General features: G+C 44.3%; 1 protein-coding gene across 1 annotated transcript in view; it reads right to left on the bottom strand.

Moving 5' to 3' along the window:
- The window catches only part of CYFIP2 (cytoplasmic FMR1 interacting protein 2), a 137,847-nt gene that overhangs the window by 93,301 nt on the left and 29,234 nt on the right, over positions 1 to 15,312 (bottom strand). The window contains 6 exon segments of the mRNA XM_078150535.1: positions 180 to 284; positions 2,895 to 3,023; positions 4,120 to 4,216; positions 4,603 to 4,784; positions 8,424 to 8,525; positions 10,014 to 10,091. Of these exon segments, the coding sequence (XP_078006661.1) occupies positions 180 to 284; positions 2,895 to 3,023; positions 4,120 to 4,216; positions 4,603 to 4,784; positions 8,424 to 8,525; positions 10,014 to 10,091 (693 nt within the window).

Here is a 15,312-nt window from a genome sequence, read left to right as displayed (position 1 = left end):
GCTTGTGTTCTCATTTGTGTCTTGGTTCTCTTGGACGCTTCTCTTTGGGGATAGGTAGCACGTCAGACGCTCACAAGCAACCCCCCTTGGCTTTCTAATGAGTGGCACCCCTGCAGCAGAGAGCCTACACTTGTGTTTCCCCACAGCCATCTGACCCGACCCCAACAGCAGACACTGACCTTAAAGAACTTATCTATTTTGCTGAGGTTGATTCTCTTCTTGGCATCCAGCTTGTAAATGTTACTGACGTTTCCATCCATCAAGTAGAGGCCAAAGCCCATGACCTAGAAGAAGAGGGGAGGAAGCCTGAGAAGCTGGGCCCGAGGCATTCCGTGGTAGGAGCCCCTTGAAAGCCATTCTCTTGAAAGAATACATTTTTTAAAAGCATGTTACTCATTTCAGCTTGAGATAAGGAAAGGAAGCAAAAAGTTGAGCTCTAATTTCACTTTTTAAAAAAGGTCTCAGTTTTTCCCTAAAAAGACACTGAATATATAAGATACTGGATATGTTTAGCCTAGAGAAGAAAGCTAGGAGAGAGTGTAATTGTTGTCTTCCAATACAGGGTGTCCTAAAAGTCTTGGTGCAGAAACCACACCAAGATTTTTTCAGACACTCTGCGTTTGATGGTCTCTCATTTGGAAGTGGAATTGGTCTCATCTTAGAGAGAAGAACCAGAACCAATGAATGACTGGAAGTTCAGTGAAGGTAGATTTCTGTTAAACATAATGTAAAACTTTCTAACAGGGCTGATCAACCATGGAATGGGTACTTTACAAGGCAGTGAATTTCTTCTTATGAGAGTCTTCAAGTAAAGGCTGGTTGATTATTTGTTGCAGAGGCTGCAGAGAAGATTTGTACTCAGGTAGAGGGGGAACTAGATTACCTCTCAGGTTCAGAGACAAAAAGGGGACGGACTTTCTCTTCAAACTCTGATATGCTCAAAGATATTCCAACGGGCCACTCCCAACATTGTTAGATTTCAAAGAAGGCCTTTTTTACCACTCTCACAGGGCATCCTTGGTCAGAAATACTTTTTCTAATAATCTCCTAGATACTGGATTGGTTTTGTTTCCCATATTATACCCTAAGGCTCTTCATAAGACACCACCCTATAGGGAATAACCTTTATGAAATAAAAGGAGAGAAAATAGATAGAAATAAAAAACCACACCCCCAAAGGCAAAAATTTCCCTTGGTAGCTAAGAGCACATAAATTCCCATTGAAAATTTAAGGAAAAAATTTGTCTCAATACATTCTTAAACGGTGGGCATCTTTCTGTTCAGTTAATTGGTAAGGTAGCGCCACCTGGTGGTGGCAGAGCATAATACAGATTCTGCATGGAGACAGTGGTAGAGTTTTTTTAAAAAATCACTGTGCCTGAAATAATAATAACTACTGATATTTATATAGCACTAGGTTAAGCACTTTACAATTATTATCTCATGTGATCCTCACAACAACCCTAGGAAGTAGGTGATATTATCACCCCCATTTTGCAGATGAGGAAACTGAGACAAGCAGGTTTAAATGACTTGCTCAGGGTCACGAAGCTTGTTAAGTGTCTGAGGCCAGATTTGAAGTCGGGCCTTCCTGACTCCAGTCCTGGCACTCGCTCTGTCCACTGTGCCACCTAACTGCCCTATATGATTGATTTAAAGAGGGAAGATGACAAAGATGATTCAAAGGAAGGATTAAAGGCAATGAGGGAAAAAAGAAGGTGAAAGAGAGACGTTGGTAAGAAAATGAGTAATAATTTGAAAGCAAAGTCCAGGGTTACTTGAGCATCTGAGTTAAGAATTCTGTCTGGCTATTTGAAACAGCAGGGCCCTAAAAATGCTCTAAGAGCAGCATGATCCTGGTGTTGCAGGTAGGAGGCCTCATTGTCCTGGGCAGGCCCCTCCGTTTGCTGTGGAAAACTTGATGGAGAAAACTGAAATAGAAGAAATGAGCGTGGTCTCTCCTAAAGAGACCGCAAAGGACATGAGGAAGGGGGGAATCATGGGGGGATGTCGGTATGGCTAGGATTCCTGAAGAGAATCATCGGGAAGGAGAGGGAGGACAGAGGCAACTGGAGTGGGAGTTTAAACAGTTGTGAAAATTCAGGTGAAGTGAAATTTTGAGAAAGAAGAAACAAGTCAAAATGGAGACAAGAGAGTTTGTTTGGTTTGGGGAGTGGTGGTGGGGCTTGGCCCAGAACTCCTTCAGGAGACTCCATCTACCAAGGCAGGTGGGGACCTTCTCGTCCCCTTCATCTTAGAGAGGCTCCCTGGGCACTGAGAGGTTAAAGGAGATGGCAGAGGTCACACAGCAAGTAGGACATGACCCTAGGTCTTCTTTACCCAGCCTTTTATTCACCATGCCATGCTGCCTTGAGAAAGAAGGAACAATGGAGTTAAATTGAAAATGAGAAGAAGACACAATAAATATGAGGTAGTTGGAGAAAGATGGGAAGACTTATGCAAACAGATGTAAGGCAAAGAAAACAGAACCAGGAGAACAAAAACATAATGACTACAATGGTTCAAATGAAAATAAGACTAAAAGACAGGAGAATCTGGATTACCATGGTTAATCTGAGTCCCAGAGAGAGGAGAATTCTAAACACAGCAAAATTAGATTAGATGCGAGGATCAATCTTGGTTTCAAAGAATTGATAATGAAATATAATCCCCTTCTCTCAGAGGAAAGATGTGCTATGGATGCTTATGCTGTTAAATCATATTCTCTGTATTTCTGTGCTGTTTTTTGGTTAACTATTTTTTTCTTTAGGATTCTATGGGATTATTGGGAAGAGACAATGGTATAAAAAAGCATTTAATAAAGCACTTAAAAATGGAGAGGCTAGGAAAGGGGAGGACACAAGACAAGATGATATGATCAATAAACTCTTTACCTTAAGGAGCATATGTTTCTCACTGGGGGTCAGGTACATCTTATTCTCATAGTAATCCACACAGATGTTGACAATGTCAGCCAGCAGCTCCTCATAGCCTGGGATCACCTCCAATTGCTGGTGGAGACACTGAAGAAAGCATCCACAGTATTAGATACACACACAAAACCTTTGCCATCCAGGATCTTCTGTCTCTATGTCCAGACTCATCTGCCTCTGGAATGAGTCTCTCTAGTGTGATGGTGGAAAGCACCCACTAAGAGGTGAGGTATCTCAGTATCCAGAGAGGTATGGGCAGCTTTGCTCCACCATGATGATAACACAAGTACTGGCCAGGAGGAAACCACTGAATCTCATTGAGGTTTCCAGAACCATCCTTTTAAATGTCCAAAGGACAAATGGACAGATGGAGTTTGTAATAAATTTCCATCAACTGGCATTACTAGGGATCTCTAATGGCAACGTCTGGATGAGACAATGAAAGAATTAATTCTTTGGGAAAGAAATTATTTCTTTTCTCAACTCCAAGCAATATTATCCAACCAACTAAGGCAGGACGGACAGTGAAAACTCAGTCCTGGTGAAAGGAATTTGTGCATGACATCTTTCCACAGAGGAATAGCTATTCTCAGTCTTACATATGAGGTCCACTGTTCTGTCAGATAACGTGTCATTGAAGTCAGCTTGGGTTGAGTGACAGCTGGGAGTGGCAGTGTTCTGGAAGGCCCGAGTTTGAATCCTGCCTCAGGCACATACTTGCTAGGTTACACTGCCTCTCTTTTCTCATCTATAAAATGGGAATAATAATAGCACCTACTTCACAGGACTGTTTTGAGGATCAAATGAGATAATGAATATAAAGCCTTTACAGAAGGCCTAAATTATCTGTCACGCACCTAAAAGCTAGAGACTGGTTAGAAGAGGATACCAAAGGCTGACTTTGGGTAGAAAAAGGAAGGCTAAAATCATAATGGGATGAGTTCTCCCACTGGTTCTTTGGTTTCTATGGTAGCTTAAGACTACTATAGAAAATTAGACTGGGAAGAAATGGTCCCTTGGACACAGGGACTAGGTGGTCAGTGACTACAAAGCATTCCATTCGTGGCATACTGTCCCTTGCCCACTTAGAGTTAGCATTTCTGAGAACACTAACATAGCAGGGAGTGGGGAGAGTGGAAGGAAAAAAGGGGAAGAAGGGAGGGGCAAGGGAGGCTGTGGTTGTCACCTGTGTGATCCTGTTATGGTTTGCCAGGAACATGGAAAGGTTCTGAGACTCCTGGATAGACTGGGGATCAGCCATCTTCCTCAGGAACTGGGCTGCTCTGAAATACAGAAAAATGCCCTCAGAAAATTCCCCAGGAAAATCCTCGCACTGTGGATCTGAACTGATCCTGAAGCTTTTCGTCCTCTCTGTTTATGTTGAAATGAAAGGTCTCGGGTTTCTTCAAGCAGAAGGAACACATTGTGGGTTCTATTTTTATGTGCAAAGCAGCTCCTTCAAGGGCCCAGCTGTGGCATCTCCTGCCCCATCTCCCCCAGACTTCAGATTGGGTCTAAAGACCTGTTCTGCAAACCTCTGAGAGACTGGGCCCTCGTCCCAGGTGCCACCCAAAGCTCAGGCCGTAGGGCCCATTAGAAGGTTTCAGCTACATCCCTCTCCCGGGCTGGAATGAAGGAGAGTGAGGCTTCGGGAAGGGGCTCCCCTGACCTCTTGTAGGCAGAGTGGTCATTCTTAACACTGCACTTCATGTTCTTCAGCTCATCGAGGACGGCAAACATGTTGATGAACTTGCCCAGGGTCAGGAGGTAGGCCTCAGAGACAAAGTCCTTCCTCCGCTCTGTGTGGCACAGTCTCTTCACCTCGCTGCAGAACCGCTCGATGGCCTTGCGCTGCAAAGCAATGCAGGAAGAGCTGGAGTGGACTAAAGAACAAAAGTGGCCTGGAAGACCAGCTGCCCTCCCTGACAGGTGTTCCTGGGAGGGCTTCCCAAGCCCAAACCTGATTCTAAGTCCATGTGCCCCTAGCTACTTAAGTCAAGAGACTTATTCATTTAGCAAGCACTTATTGACACCGCTATTTTCCAGTCCTCTCTAGCACTAACCCTCTACTCCAATCAGGTTATTCCCTTCCCTGTCTCCTGCACACCCCAAGTCCATGCTGGTTCCATAGGCAAATTTTGTTCATAGGGAGAAGAGTGTCTTAGGAGACAGAGTATTGGATAGGATAATAGGCTTATATCTGTGGAGCTGGAAGGGACTTAGAGGTCATCTAGCCCAATTCATTATTTTACAGATGAGGAAACTGAGGCACAGAAAGCTTAAGTGACTTAACCAGGGTCATACAGCTAGTAAAGGTCTGAGGTGGGATTTGAACCTGGGTCTTCTTGACTGAATCTTGTCTCAGACACTTGACTTGGGAGTGAGGAAGATGCCAGTTCAAATCCCATCTCTCATACTTATGAGATGTGTGACCTCACTGGGCCTCAGTTTCCTAATATGTCATATGAGAATAATAAGCTTGTTGTGAGAATCAAATGAGGTGATATATGGAAAGTGCTTTGCAAACCTTAAAGCACAAATGAATGTGAATTGTTGTTATCTTTATTTTGGACTGGACCTGTGATTCCATCAATACTGAGAACTCTAGGTGAGAAAGCTCCCTTTTCCAATGCAGGTCACTGCTTACTTTGCAATTTAGTGTCTTACAAAGTTATTTTTATTCATTTTACTTCCCCTGCTTAAACTTTCCATTCCTTCCTTCTCTTTGCCTCTCCTACCTATCCTCAAGGCCCAGCTCCCCCTTCCCAGGAAACTCCAGGACATGATGATTCTGCCTTCTCTGAGCTCCTAAGGCACTGAAGTCACAGGATGATAGATATGGAATTGGAAGGGACCTTAGAAGTCATCCAGTCCACGTCCCTCATTTTATAGATAAGGAAACTAAGGCCCAGAAAAGTTAAGTGACTTGCCCAAGGTCACCAAGCAGCTATTACGTGGCAGAGCCAGAACGCAAGCCAAGGTCGTCTGACGCCAAACCTGCCGCTCTTTCCTCTGCGTGTTTGTTGCATGTTTGTCAGTTTCACTTCCTCCAACCTATCTTGTGAGGGTCAAAAGAGCTAAGATATATACCTTGCAAATGAAAGCTTTGTTATTACTGTTAGTTCTCTCCAACTCTTCTTTCAGCTTTGTGACGGACTATTTTTTCTATGACATTATACAAGTCACTTCCTCTTTCCCAACATGAGTTTCATCGTCTGTCAAAGGGGGGGTTGAGCTAGGTGTTGTCTACAACCTCTTGAAGCTCTAAAGTTTTTTTAAATGTAAAATTATACATTTAAATACCTGTCAACAAAAAGCTATGGGCAGAGCAATCAGATCAATATGACCATCGCATCTGACAAGGGCCTGCCAATTGGCTGTCCTATGAAGCACCTCCCCATCCCAGTGACTCCCCCTAAGAAAACATCCTTCCCTACTTACCACTCCCTACACATATAATCTCCCACCATCTGAAGGTAAACTCCCTGAGGGCAGGGATACCTCACTTTCATATGTGTATTCCTAGTTTTGGGGGCAGCTAGGTAGCACAGTGGATAGAGTGCAGGGCCTGGAGTCAGGAAGACTCATCTTCATGAGTTCAAATTTGGCCTCAGACACCGACTAACTGTATGACCCTGGTCAAGTCACTTAACCCTGTTTGCCTTAGTTTCCTCATCTGTAAAATAAACTAGAGAAGGAAATGGCAAACCACTCCAGTGTCTCTGCCAAGAAAACACCAAATGGGGTCACAAAGAGTCGGATGCTACTGAAATGACTGAACCACAAATTCCCTGTTTAATTCATTGTTTAACACACTGTCAGTTTGGCATATAGTAAGCATTTAATAAATGCTGTATTCATTCATCCAGAGGCAGCTGGTGGCACAGTAGACAGAGTGCCAGGCACGGAGTCAGGAAACTCTGAGATAGAATCCAGTCTCAAACACTAGCCGTATGACCCTAGGCAAATCACTTAACATCTTTTTGCCTCAGTTTCCTTCACTGTGAAATAGGAGAGGGAGGGTAATAACAGCATCTACCTCAAAGTTTTGTTGTGAAGATCAAATCAGATGTTTTTTTAAGTGCTCAGAATACTGTTTAGCACATAGTAGATACTATATAGATGCTAATTTCCTTCCCTCATTCATTCATTCATTCATTCATTCATTCATTCATTCATTCATTCTTTAGCCAGTCCATCCAACCAAGCAAACTCAAAAAATAAGGAGCAAAATGTTACCTTAACAACTTAGCCTTTATTAAGACAGGATGAAATGAATGAACAACCATACAATTCCCACCCCCTTCCCAATGCTTTTGTTCTGTGCCCCTTTCTTTCTTTTTTTTTTTTTGGGCAATTGGGGTTAAGTGACTTGCCCAGGGTCACACAGCCAGTAAGTGTCAAGTGTTTGGTCTGAGGCCAGATTTGAACTCAGGTCCTCCTAACTTCAGAGCCAGTGCTCTGTGCCCTTTCCAGGCCTGCTGGAAGTTTTGACAGCCCTGCTCCTGTCTTCCTTCCTCTTTTCTTCTTCCTTTTTCACACAGTTACAGGCAGAGTGTTCAGGTCGGTGCTCTCATTCCCACCTGACTGTTTCCTGGGCCAGGTGTCAAGTTCACTTTCTCTTCCCCTTTTGTAAAAGGGGAGCTCGAGGCCTCCCCAAGACAGTGGTCATGGAGGAACAGCAATAACAAGAGGATTGTGAAAGCCCAGTCACCACGGCTCAGCCTCCATGCAGCTGTGCAGGGGCAGCTGTCAGAATATTGTCACGACCTCTCTTGTCTTTACTTCTCTTCCTGCATGAGTGGATATGACGATGACACACATTCCAACCATATTTTAAAGTTTGAAAAGTGCTTTAGGATCATAGATTTAGAGCCAGAAGCGACCTTAGAGCCCATCTAATCACATACATATATGTATGTATATACATACACACACATATACACACAGGTGTGTGTGTGTGTCTAGAATTAGCATCTGCATAGTACCTGCTATGTGCCAAACAGTATTCTTAGCACTTAAAAAATATTATCTGATTTGATCTTCACAACAAATAAATAAATTGAAGCCTAAAAGAAATCAAGCGAGATCACACAGACAGTAAGTGGTAGAGCCAGGATTTGAAACCAGATCCCCTGACTCCAAATTCAGTTCTCTTTCTACTGTACCAAGCTGCTTTCCTCACAACAACTTTATGTGGTAGGTCACGCGAACATTTATAATAAGGATACTGACCCTGAGAGAGGTCAAGTGAATTGCATGGTCATATAGCTCTGAAGTGTTTGAGGTGGGATTCAAACCCAGGTCTCCTGACCCCAAGACAGTTCAGCACTCTGCCCATTATGCCACACTGCCTATAAAGAGTGGGCACTTCCAAGGCAGTTAGTATACGTGAGGCGGCAGGAACCTACAAACCCTCCTCTTTGCAATCAGAAGGGATTCTTCAAAGATACCTTTGCACCCTGTTCCACCTCCAGGCCGTCCCCTTACCTGAAAGTACATGAACTTCATCAGTTTGGTGACCTCTGGCTCCAGTACCTCCACCGTCTTCTCGTAGATCTCTACACGATTCGGCTGCTCATTGCATTTTACCTGGGAGGGGATAAGAGGCCAGGCAGCGATGGATGTTTTGGTGATAACGTAGGGGTAGCGGACTCTGGCTGGTTGGGGACTAGAGGGACCCAGCAGAAGACCGGCAGAAACAAGCAAATAGCCATATCCAAGAATTTCACCCTCCTTTCTTTCCTCCTTGTCTCTCTGTCCTGATGCTGATTTGTGCACATCTTCCCCTCCCACCTTTCTCTTCTATTCTAACCATCTCTCCCAATGCCCCTCTCCTCCTTTTCCAGTGGAAACAGACAGACAGGGAACCGATTCCAGGCAGGGAAGAATACTCTATCCATCCTTCTGGGGGTGGGGCACAGAGGCCAAAATGCAGGGCAATGCTGGTAAATGTTTAACAACCAGCTCTCAGAGGGTGAGCAGGTGGGGATGCACAAACAACACACTTTTAAGTTTGATCTTCATTATTAACATTTTCTCTGTCACTTTCTCCAGTCTAGACAATCAACAAAACAATAAATCATGCCAGTTTCCAAGATACGGATGTGCACGTCGAAAAGTTAACAACTGGATCCTGAGAGCTGGTTCAAGCTGGCTCTAGTACATCCGTGGATCCCCACTGTCCCTCCCTAAGCTTATAGGAGTTAGAGCTATATGGGACAGTAGCAGTCAAGTTCAACCCCACAATTTCTCCAATAAGGAAGCTGAGCCCCTGATAGATGTGAATTGACTTGATGAAGGTCACGTGAGCAGTAAACAATAAAGTCATGATAAGAACCCAAATGTGACTCCAAATAGCGTTCCTTCTGTCCCATCACATGCCTACAACAAGAGAACCAGAGGAAAACCCTGTCCTATATGTAGAGTTGGGCTCACTAGGAAGGGACCTTTTTAGGGGCCAAAAAAATCCATCTGTGAACCATGGGCACTTACCTGATATGTCAAGACAGCATGGCGGCATGGCTGAGGAGCTGGCCTCAGAGTTAGGACCCCCCGGGGTTGTCCCACCTGACACACACTGGCTGTAACTGTAAGAAATCACTTACCCTTCAATGCCCCTACTCAACTTGCTAAGGCCAGAGGTTGTGGACCAGAGCCAATTTTCACTGCCAGGGGTTTCCTCAAGCAGAGGGCCTACACTAATGAAATTTTATAAAGTCAAATAATTTATGCTACAGTCTCCTCCAGGGACATGTACAATGGAAAGAGCACTGAATCTGGAGTAAAAAAATCTGGGTTCAAATCCTGGCACCAGTAACCTTGGTCAAATCCCTTCCTCTCTTTGAGATGCATTTTCCTCATCTGTAAAATGAGAGGGTTGGGCGAGCTGATTTCTAAGGCTCCTTCAACCTCTAAATCCAGTGACCTTCTTTGTAGACCTCTGTGAATTCCTCTCCTGTCTGAGGAAGAGAGTCCGTCCTTATATATGGCTATGTTTTGGTGTAACACATTAGACAGCAGCATCCACTGAAGATGGAGGAGACGGAGAAGAGGACCAGAGGCCAGGAAGCTTCTTACCTGGGGGATGGCCCGAGAGCAGCTTCTCCAGGTGTAAAGCATGACTGCATATTCATGCCCTTCTTCCAACATTTCATTCTGCAACAAAGAGATAAATGTTTATGTTGCCGGAACTCCAGACGATAGTAAGAAACGGTTCCTGCTCCCCCAGCCTCTAAAAGAAGCCCCCACATCCCTGTTCAGAACCCCGACTGCTTCCACAACAAATTCTAATTTCCAGACAAAGGATCCAATTGAAATTTAACACAAATAAGACGACAGTGAGTGAATCCTTCCTCTTCCTGGCCATCTCTACATCATGCCATCCTGGCCATCTCCACTCCGGCCATCATCTCTACCTCCTCCCTCCTAGAACTTTGGACTCTACCGGAGAATACCCTTAGGCTCTGACAGGTAATCTTTCACTTATTTTGCTTGGATCCAGGCCTCCATCTCACTTCCCAGCCTTCTCAGAACCATGCCTTCTGGGTGGGTGCCTGCCTTTCCATACCCACACAAATTCATATCCCCTTTATAAGTTATTTTCCCCCAGGAGAATGTAAGCTTTCTGAGGTCAGGGGCTATTTTTCATACTTACATCTGTATCCCTAGCACTTAGTGCAATATCTGGCACAAAATAAGTGCTTATTAAATGTTCTTTTATCTTATCTTATCCATCTATTCATTTCTCTATCTATCCCATTCATTTGTCTAGCCAACTATCCATCTATCTACCTACCTACCTATCATCTATCTATCTATGTGTCTGTGTATCTATCTATCCTACATTGATCCATCCGTGTATCCTGCCAGGCCACACTTGCATAGATTATTTTTGATCTGTAATAATAAAAAAGAGATATGGAATGTTGTAGTGGACAGAGAGTTGGCTTAAGGGTCAAGCCCAACCGTTGCCACACGTCGACTGTGTGGTCTTGGCCAAGTCACCTGACTTCTTAGTGTGTCAGACAATTCTCTAAAACTCTAAGTTGCAGAATACTTGCTGTTCTGCATTGGAAGCCAGGAGAAAACTATGCCAGTGAAATCATAGGTCTGGTGAATAATAATAAAATCCACAAAACACACTTATTTCATCAGACTTTAGTTACCGATCCTCTTTATACCAATTCACCTATCTATTGCCTCCCTTCTCTGGTTCTGACTTTCTGGACTTCCACCTCATGCCTCAGCTGCAATCTCACTCTGGAACCTCCCTCAGGACATGGGGCCTCCTCACCCCGAAGCTTCCATCCTCCACGTGGGTCCCCTTCTCTCAGTGATGAGTTCCTCTGAGGCCTTCCATTTTGGGGAGCAGCCCAAGTGGACCAATCTTCATTCCCCTCCAATCTCTGCTTCTGACTTTCCAAACTTCAGTACTATGTCTTAAGTACAGTCTCACATCAGAACCTCCTTCACCACCTGGCGCCTCCTCACCCTGGAGCGTCCATCTACTCCTAGCCCTTCTCATCCTGAAACAGTCCTCCGCCATACTGGCCCACTTCTCCCATTGGTGAGTTCCTCCTGGGGGGGAGAGGGGAAGCTCCATTTGGGGAGGGGCCCAGGATGGCAAACCCTCATCTCCCTCCCAGCTAAAGTCAGCTTCTGACTTTACAGACTTTGATGTCATGCCCCTGCAGGAATACTTTTCTCTCCCCCATCTCCCTTTTGTGTTTGTCTTCCCCCATTAGAATGTAAGATCTTTGAAAGCAGGAACTTGCTTCATTTTGCTTGTATTTGTACTCTCAGTACTTAATACGGTGCCTGGAATAATTGCTTAATAACTACTTGTTGGCTATCAACCTATCAACGCAGGCGCTAATTGTAGGGATTGCTGGTGGTTAGGTTTTCTAAACAGCTCTACCTTTTAGAGCAAATATTGTCTAGAATCAAACGTTCAATTCCCAAACCAGGTGCTTAAAAAAAGAAAGGAAAGAAGGAAAGAAAAAGGGAAGGGAACAGAAGGAAAGAAGGAAGAAAAGAAGGAAGGAAAGGGAGGGAGAGGGAGAAAAAACCAAAAGGTTTTGCACTAAGACCACAGAAGAGCAGCTGGTAGAGTAAGACCCAGCCAGCAGGCATCCTTCTACCATCTGCCCCCAGAGTTCACATCAGAAAAGGGAAGCCATAATGAGAGAGACGCTTTTTTCCACTGAATGGCACTTAACCCTTCCCCCCACCCCTTCACTCCCCCAGCAGGGTGGGTACTGGCCACGTCTAGGCTGGGGGTGTTGGGAGGAGGCTCTGGGGTTTCCACGTGTATAAAGGAGGAGGAGGTGCTTCCTCGGAGCTAGAGCTGCCTGGGCTAACTGTTTGGCTTCCTTGGATATGTGGATGAGAGGACACTCATTTTCTTCGGAATGGCAACACATTCTGATTCCTGACACTGAAGGTTCCTAAGGGCTCTCCAGGCCCTTCGATTATTTGGACCATAGTCTGGGCCCTTGGCTGTTCTCAGTGGAGCCCTTTGTCATGGGCCATATTGTGGCCGTCTCCAGTTGTATGAGATGGTAGTCTCGTCTCCCTTGTAAGGTGTGCAGGCAACCCTATGGATGCAGGCTAGAGAACTAAAAGGAATCTAAGAAATCATCTAACCCAACTCCCTCATACCTGAGTTAACTGAGATCCAGAAAAATTCACTGACCTGCCCAAGGTCACACAAAAGCAGAGCTACTGGGATTCAGAGCCAAGTCTTTCGTCTTGTACTTCCCTCACATTCTCACAAGAGGACCAGTCTTAGAGTCAGGAATAGCGAGGGCTCAGGTCCTGCTTCTGATACATACTATCTGTGTGACCATGGGCAAGTCACAGCTTGGGCCCTCAGGCAAATAAGTTATAGACCAGTTGCCCATTTGTATCAAAGCAAGGAGTGTCCATGTTGGAATTTCCCTACACTAATGAAATCACAGATCTGGACCAAAAAATATCCTCCCTCCCCACCCAGGCTGGGCACACACGAGGTGCTCAATATATATATTTGCTGAATTTAGTCCCAGAAATTTGCACTGAGTATGGGGCATAGAAGAAGGGGTGCTGGATTTGGAGCCAGAGGATCTGGGTTTGAATTCTGGCTCTGCCATTTCCTACCTCAGTGACCTTGCCCAAGCCACTTCACTTCTGGATTCTCAGTTTCCTTTTCCGTAAATTGAGGGAGCTGGGCAACATAATGTCTAAGGTCCCCTCTAGCTTCAGATCTACGATCTAGCAGTTTTCCTAACTGAGTGCTCTAGTCTGGTCTTCTAGACTACTGAAAAAACGATTATTTAATTTTGATTGAAATGGGGGACGCAGTCTGCTAGAATGGAAAGAGCTCTGGATTGAGGTTGATGAGATCCAGGTTTTAGTCCTCATTCTTCCAGTAAACGCTGTGTGTCTTTGCATGACACCTCACTTTTCTGAGTGTTAAGTCATTTTTTGAGTAGTGTCCAACTCTCTGGCCTCATTTGGGGTTTTCTTGGCAAAGACACTGAAGCGGTTTGTCATTTCCTTCTCCAGCTCACTTTACAGATGAAGAAACTGAGGCAATTAGGGATAAGTGACTTGCCTGGGATCACATGGCTAGTAAGTGTCTGAGGTTAGATTTGAATTCAGAAAGAGGAGTCTTCCTAACTTCATGCCCAGCACTCTATTCACTATGCCATCTAGCTGCCCACTTTTCTGTTTGTCATCTATAAAGTAAGAGGGTTATGCCAAAGGGACCTAAATGTCCCTTCCAGTGCTGAAATTCTAGAATTCTCTGAGATATGTTCAATATTTTTAGAGTGTAGGTGACATTATTTATATTTCAGAATTAGTTATAGAAAAGGTTTTCAGTTCTGCCTTGAGGGCCCATCCTTATAAAACAATGCTCAACTGATTGACATTTATACTTTATGCAATACCTTCTTCCTCCTTCTCCTCCCCCTTGCTCTGGCTGCTATACCTGTTTCCCCATCCCCAAAAGGAAGAAAAATTACATGGAAAAGCAAGCTTTCATTAGTCCATTCTACTCATTCCAAGAAGCCATGATGAAAGCTTTGACAAAATTGAAGTCCATTTCACTGTTGATCCATTTCATTTGTTCACAGTGCCCTCCACCCCATAACAATAAGTAAATAAGAAATCTGTGATGTCAAAGCACAATGTGAATCCATGGTCCCGTAGAAAAGTCAAACAATTTACATACTTGGGAGTGGAGGGGAGAAGGGGAAGGGAATAAATATTTATTAAGTGCCCACTATATGCCAGGCACTAATGCTAAGCACTTTAATAATATTATTTCATTTGATCACTGCAGCTCAGTGAGGCATGGGTGCTATTATGATCCCCTTTTACAGTGCAGGAAATTGAGGCAGATAGAGGTTAAATGATGTATCCTGGGTCACACAGGCAGCAAAAGAAAGAAATGATTATTTCTCTCTTATATTATAGCCAATTATTAACTGAGAATAAGGTTTTCCCTTTCTGTTTCCTCACTGAGAAATAAACCTCTGTAGGTTATACAGTCTCTGAAGGGCACTGCTGATAGAAGAGACAGCCCAAATCCTCAGGGTACATGCTTGGGTGGGATCCCACCCGACTAGAAAACCTTACAGAGAGAATCTAATCTAGGTGAAGTCTAGCCCATTGTATTTTACTCAGGCAGGTCTAGATTACTTGAGGTGGGGAGGCCTGGGTAGTATGCTAGCATAATTAAAATCAAGTCTTCCAGCTCCTCATTAGAATAAGCCCAGCTCTCATTATAATATTCATTATCTCATTAACTGTTAACCAATCAGAGTTGATTTCCATCTGTCAGGAACACCCAACTCTTCCAAGGGCAATAAGCGTTAATGGGCCTCCTTAATTGTCTTTAGTTTTCAGAGAAAGCCAAATGACCGCCATTTTATTAATTATCTGCTAGCCATAACTAATAAAATTGATTATTAATTACCCAGAAACTATGTCTCTTGAACTTTCCATTCATCGTAGTTGTAAGGGTCTGTGGTCAAATTTGAATTCAGGTCTTCCTGATTTCAGGTTCAGTCCCCCTCTAACCACTGTAAAACCTAGCTGCCTCTGGCCCAAGAACTTGGAGTGCTCATTTTGACTGAAACCCAAGAGTAAAGGCAAAGGACACTGGGGAGGAAACCCACCTGAAAGGCACTTAAAAGGTCTGGTACCTTTGTGCCATGCATGCAAATAGTTTTTAGTTCCACTTGGAAAATTTCAGGCCATAGGCTTTGGCTTTTGCCTTCTAGGATACTTCCCTACAGCCCTCCCCCAATGTTCCATCAGGGCTCAAAGTTGGCCCTGGGGTCTCAAAGACTATACCCATAGAGCATCAGCTATGGTAGAAGCCATTAAG

This window comes from Phascolarctos cinereus, unplaced genomic scaffold (assembly GCF_003287225.1).
Source record: "Phascolarctos cinereus isolate Bilbo 61053 unplaced genomic scaffold, phaCin_HiC Scaffold_2;HRSCAF=192, whole genome shotgun sequence".
Classification (NCBI taxonomy): Eukaryota; Metazoa; Chordata; class Mammalia; order Diprotodontia; family Phascolarctidae; genus Phascolarctos; species Phascolarctos cinereus.
The sequence above is the reverse complement of the archived record's forward strand: the minus strand, read 5'-3'. Positions and strand labels throughout refer to the sequence as shown.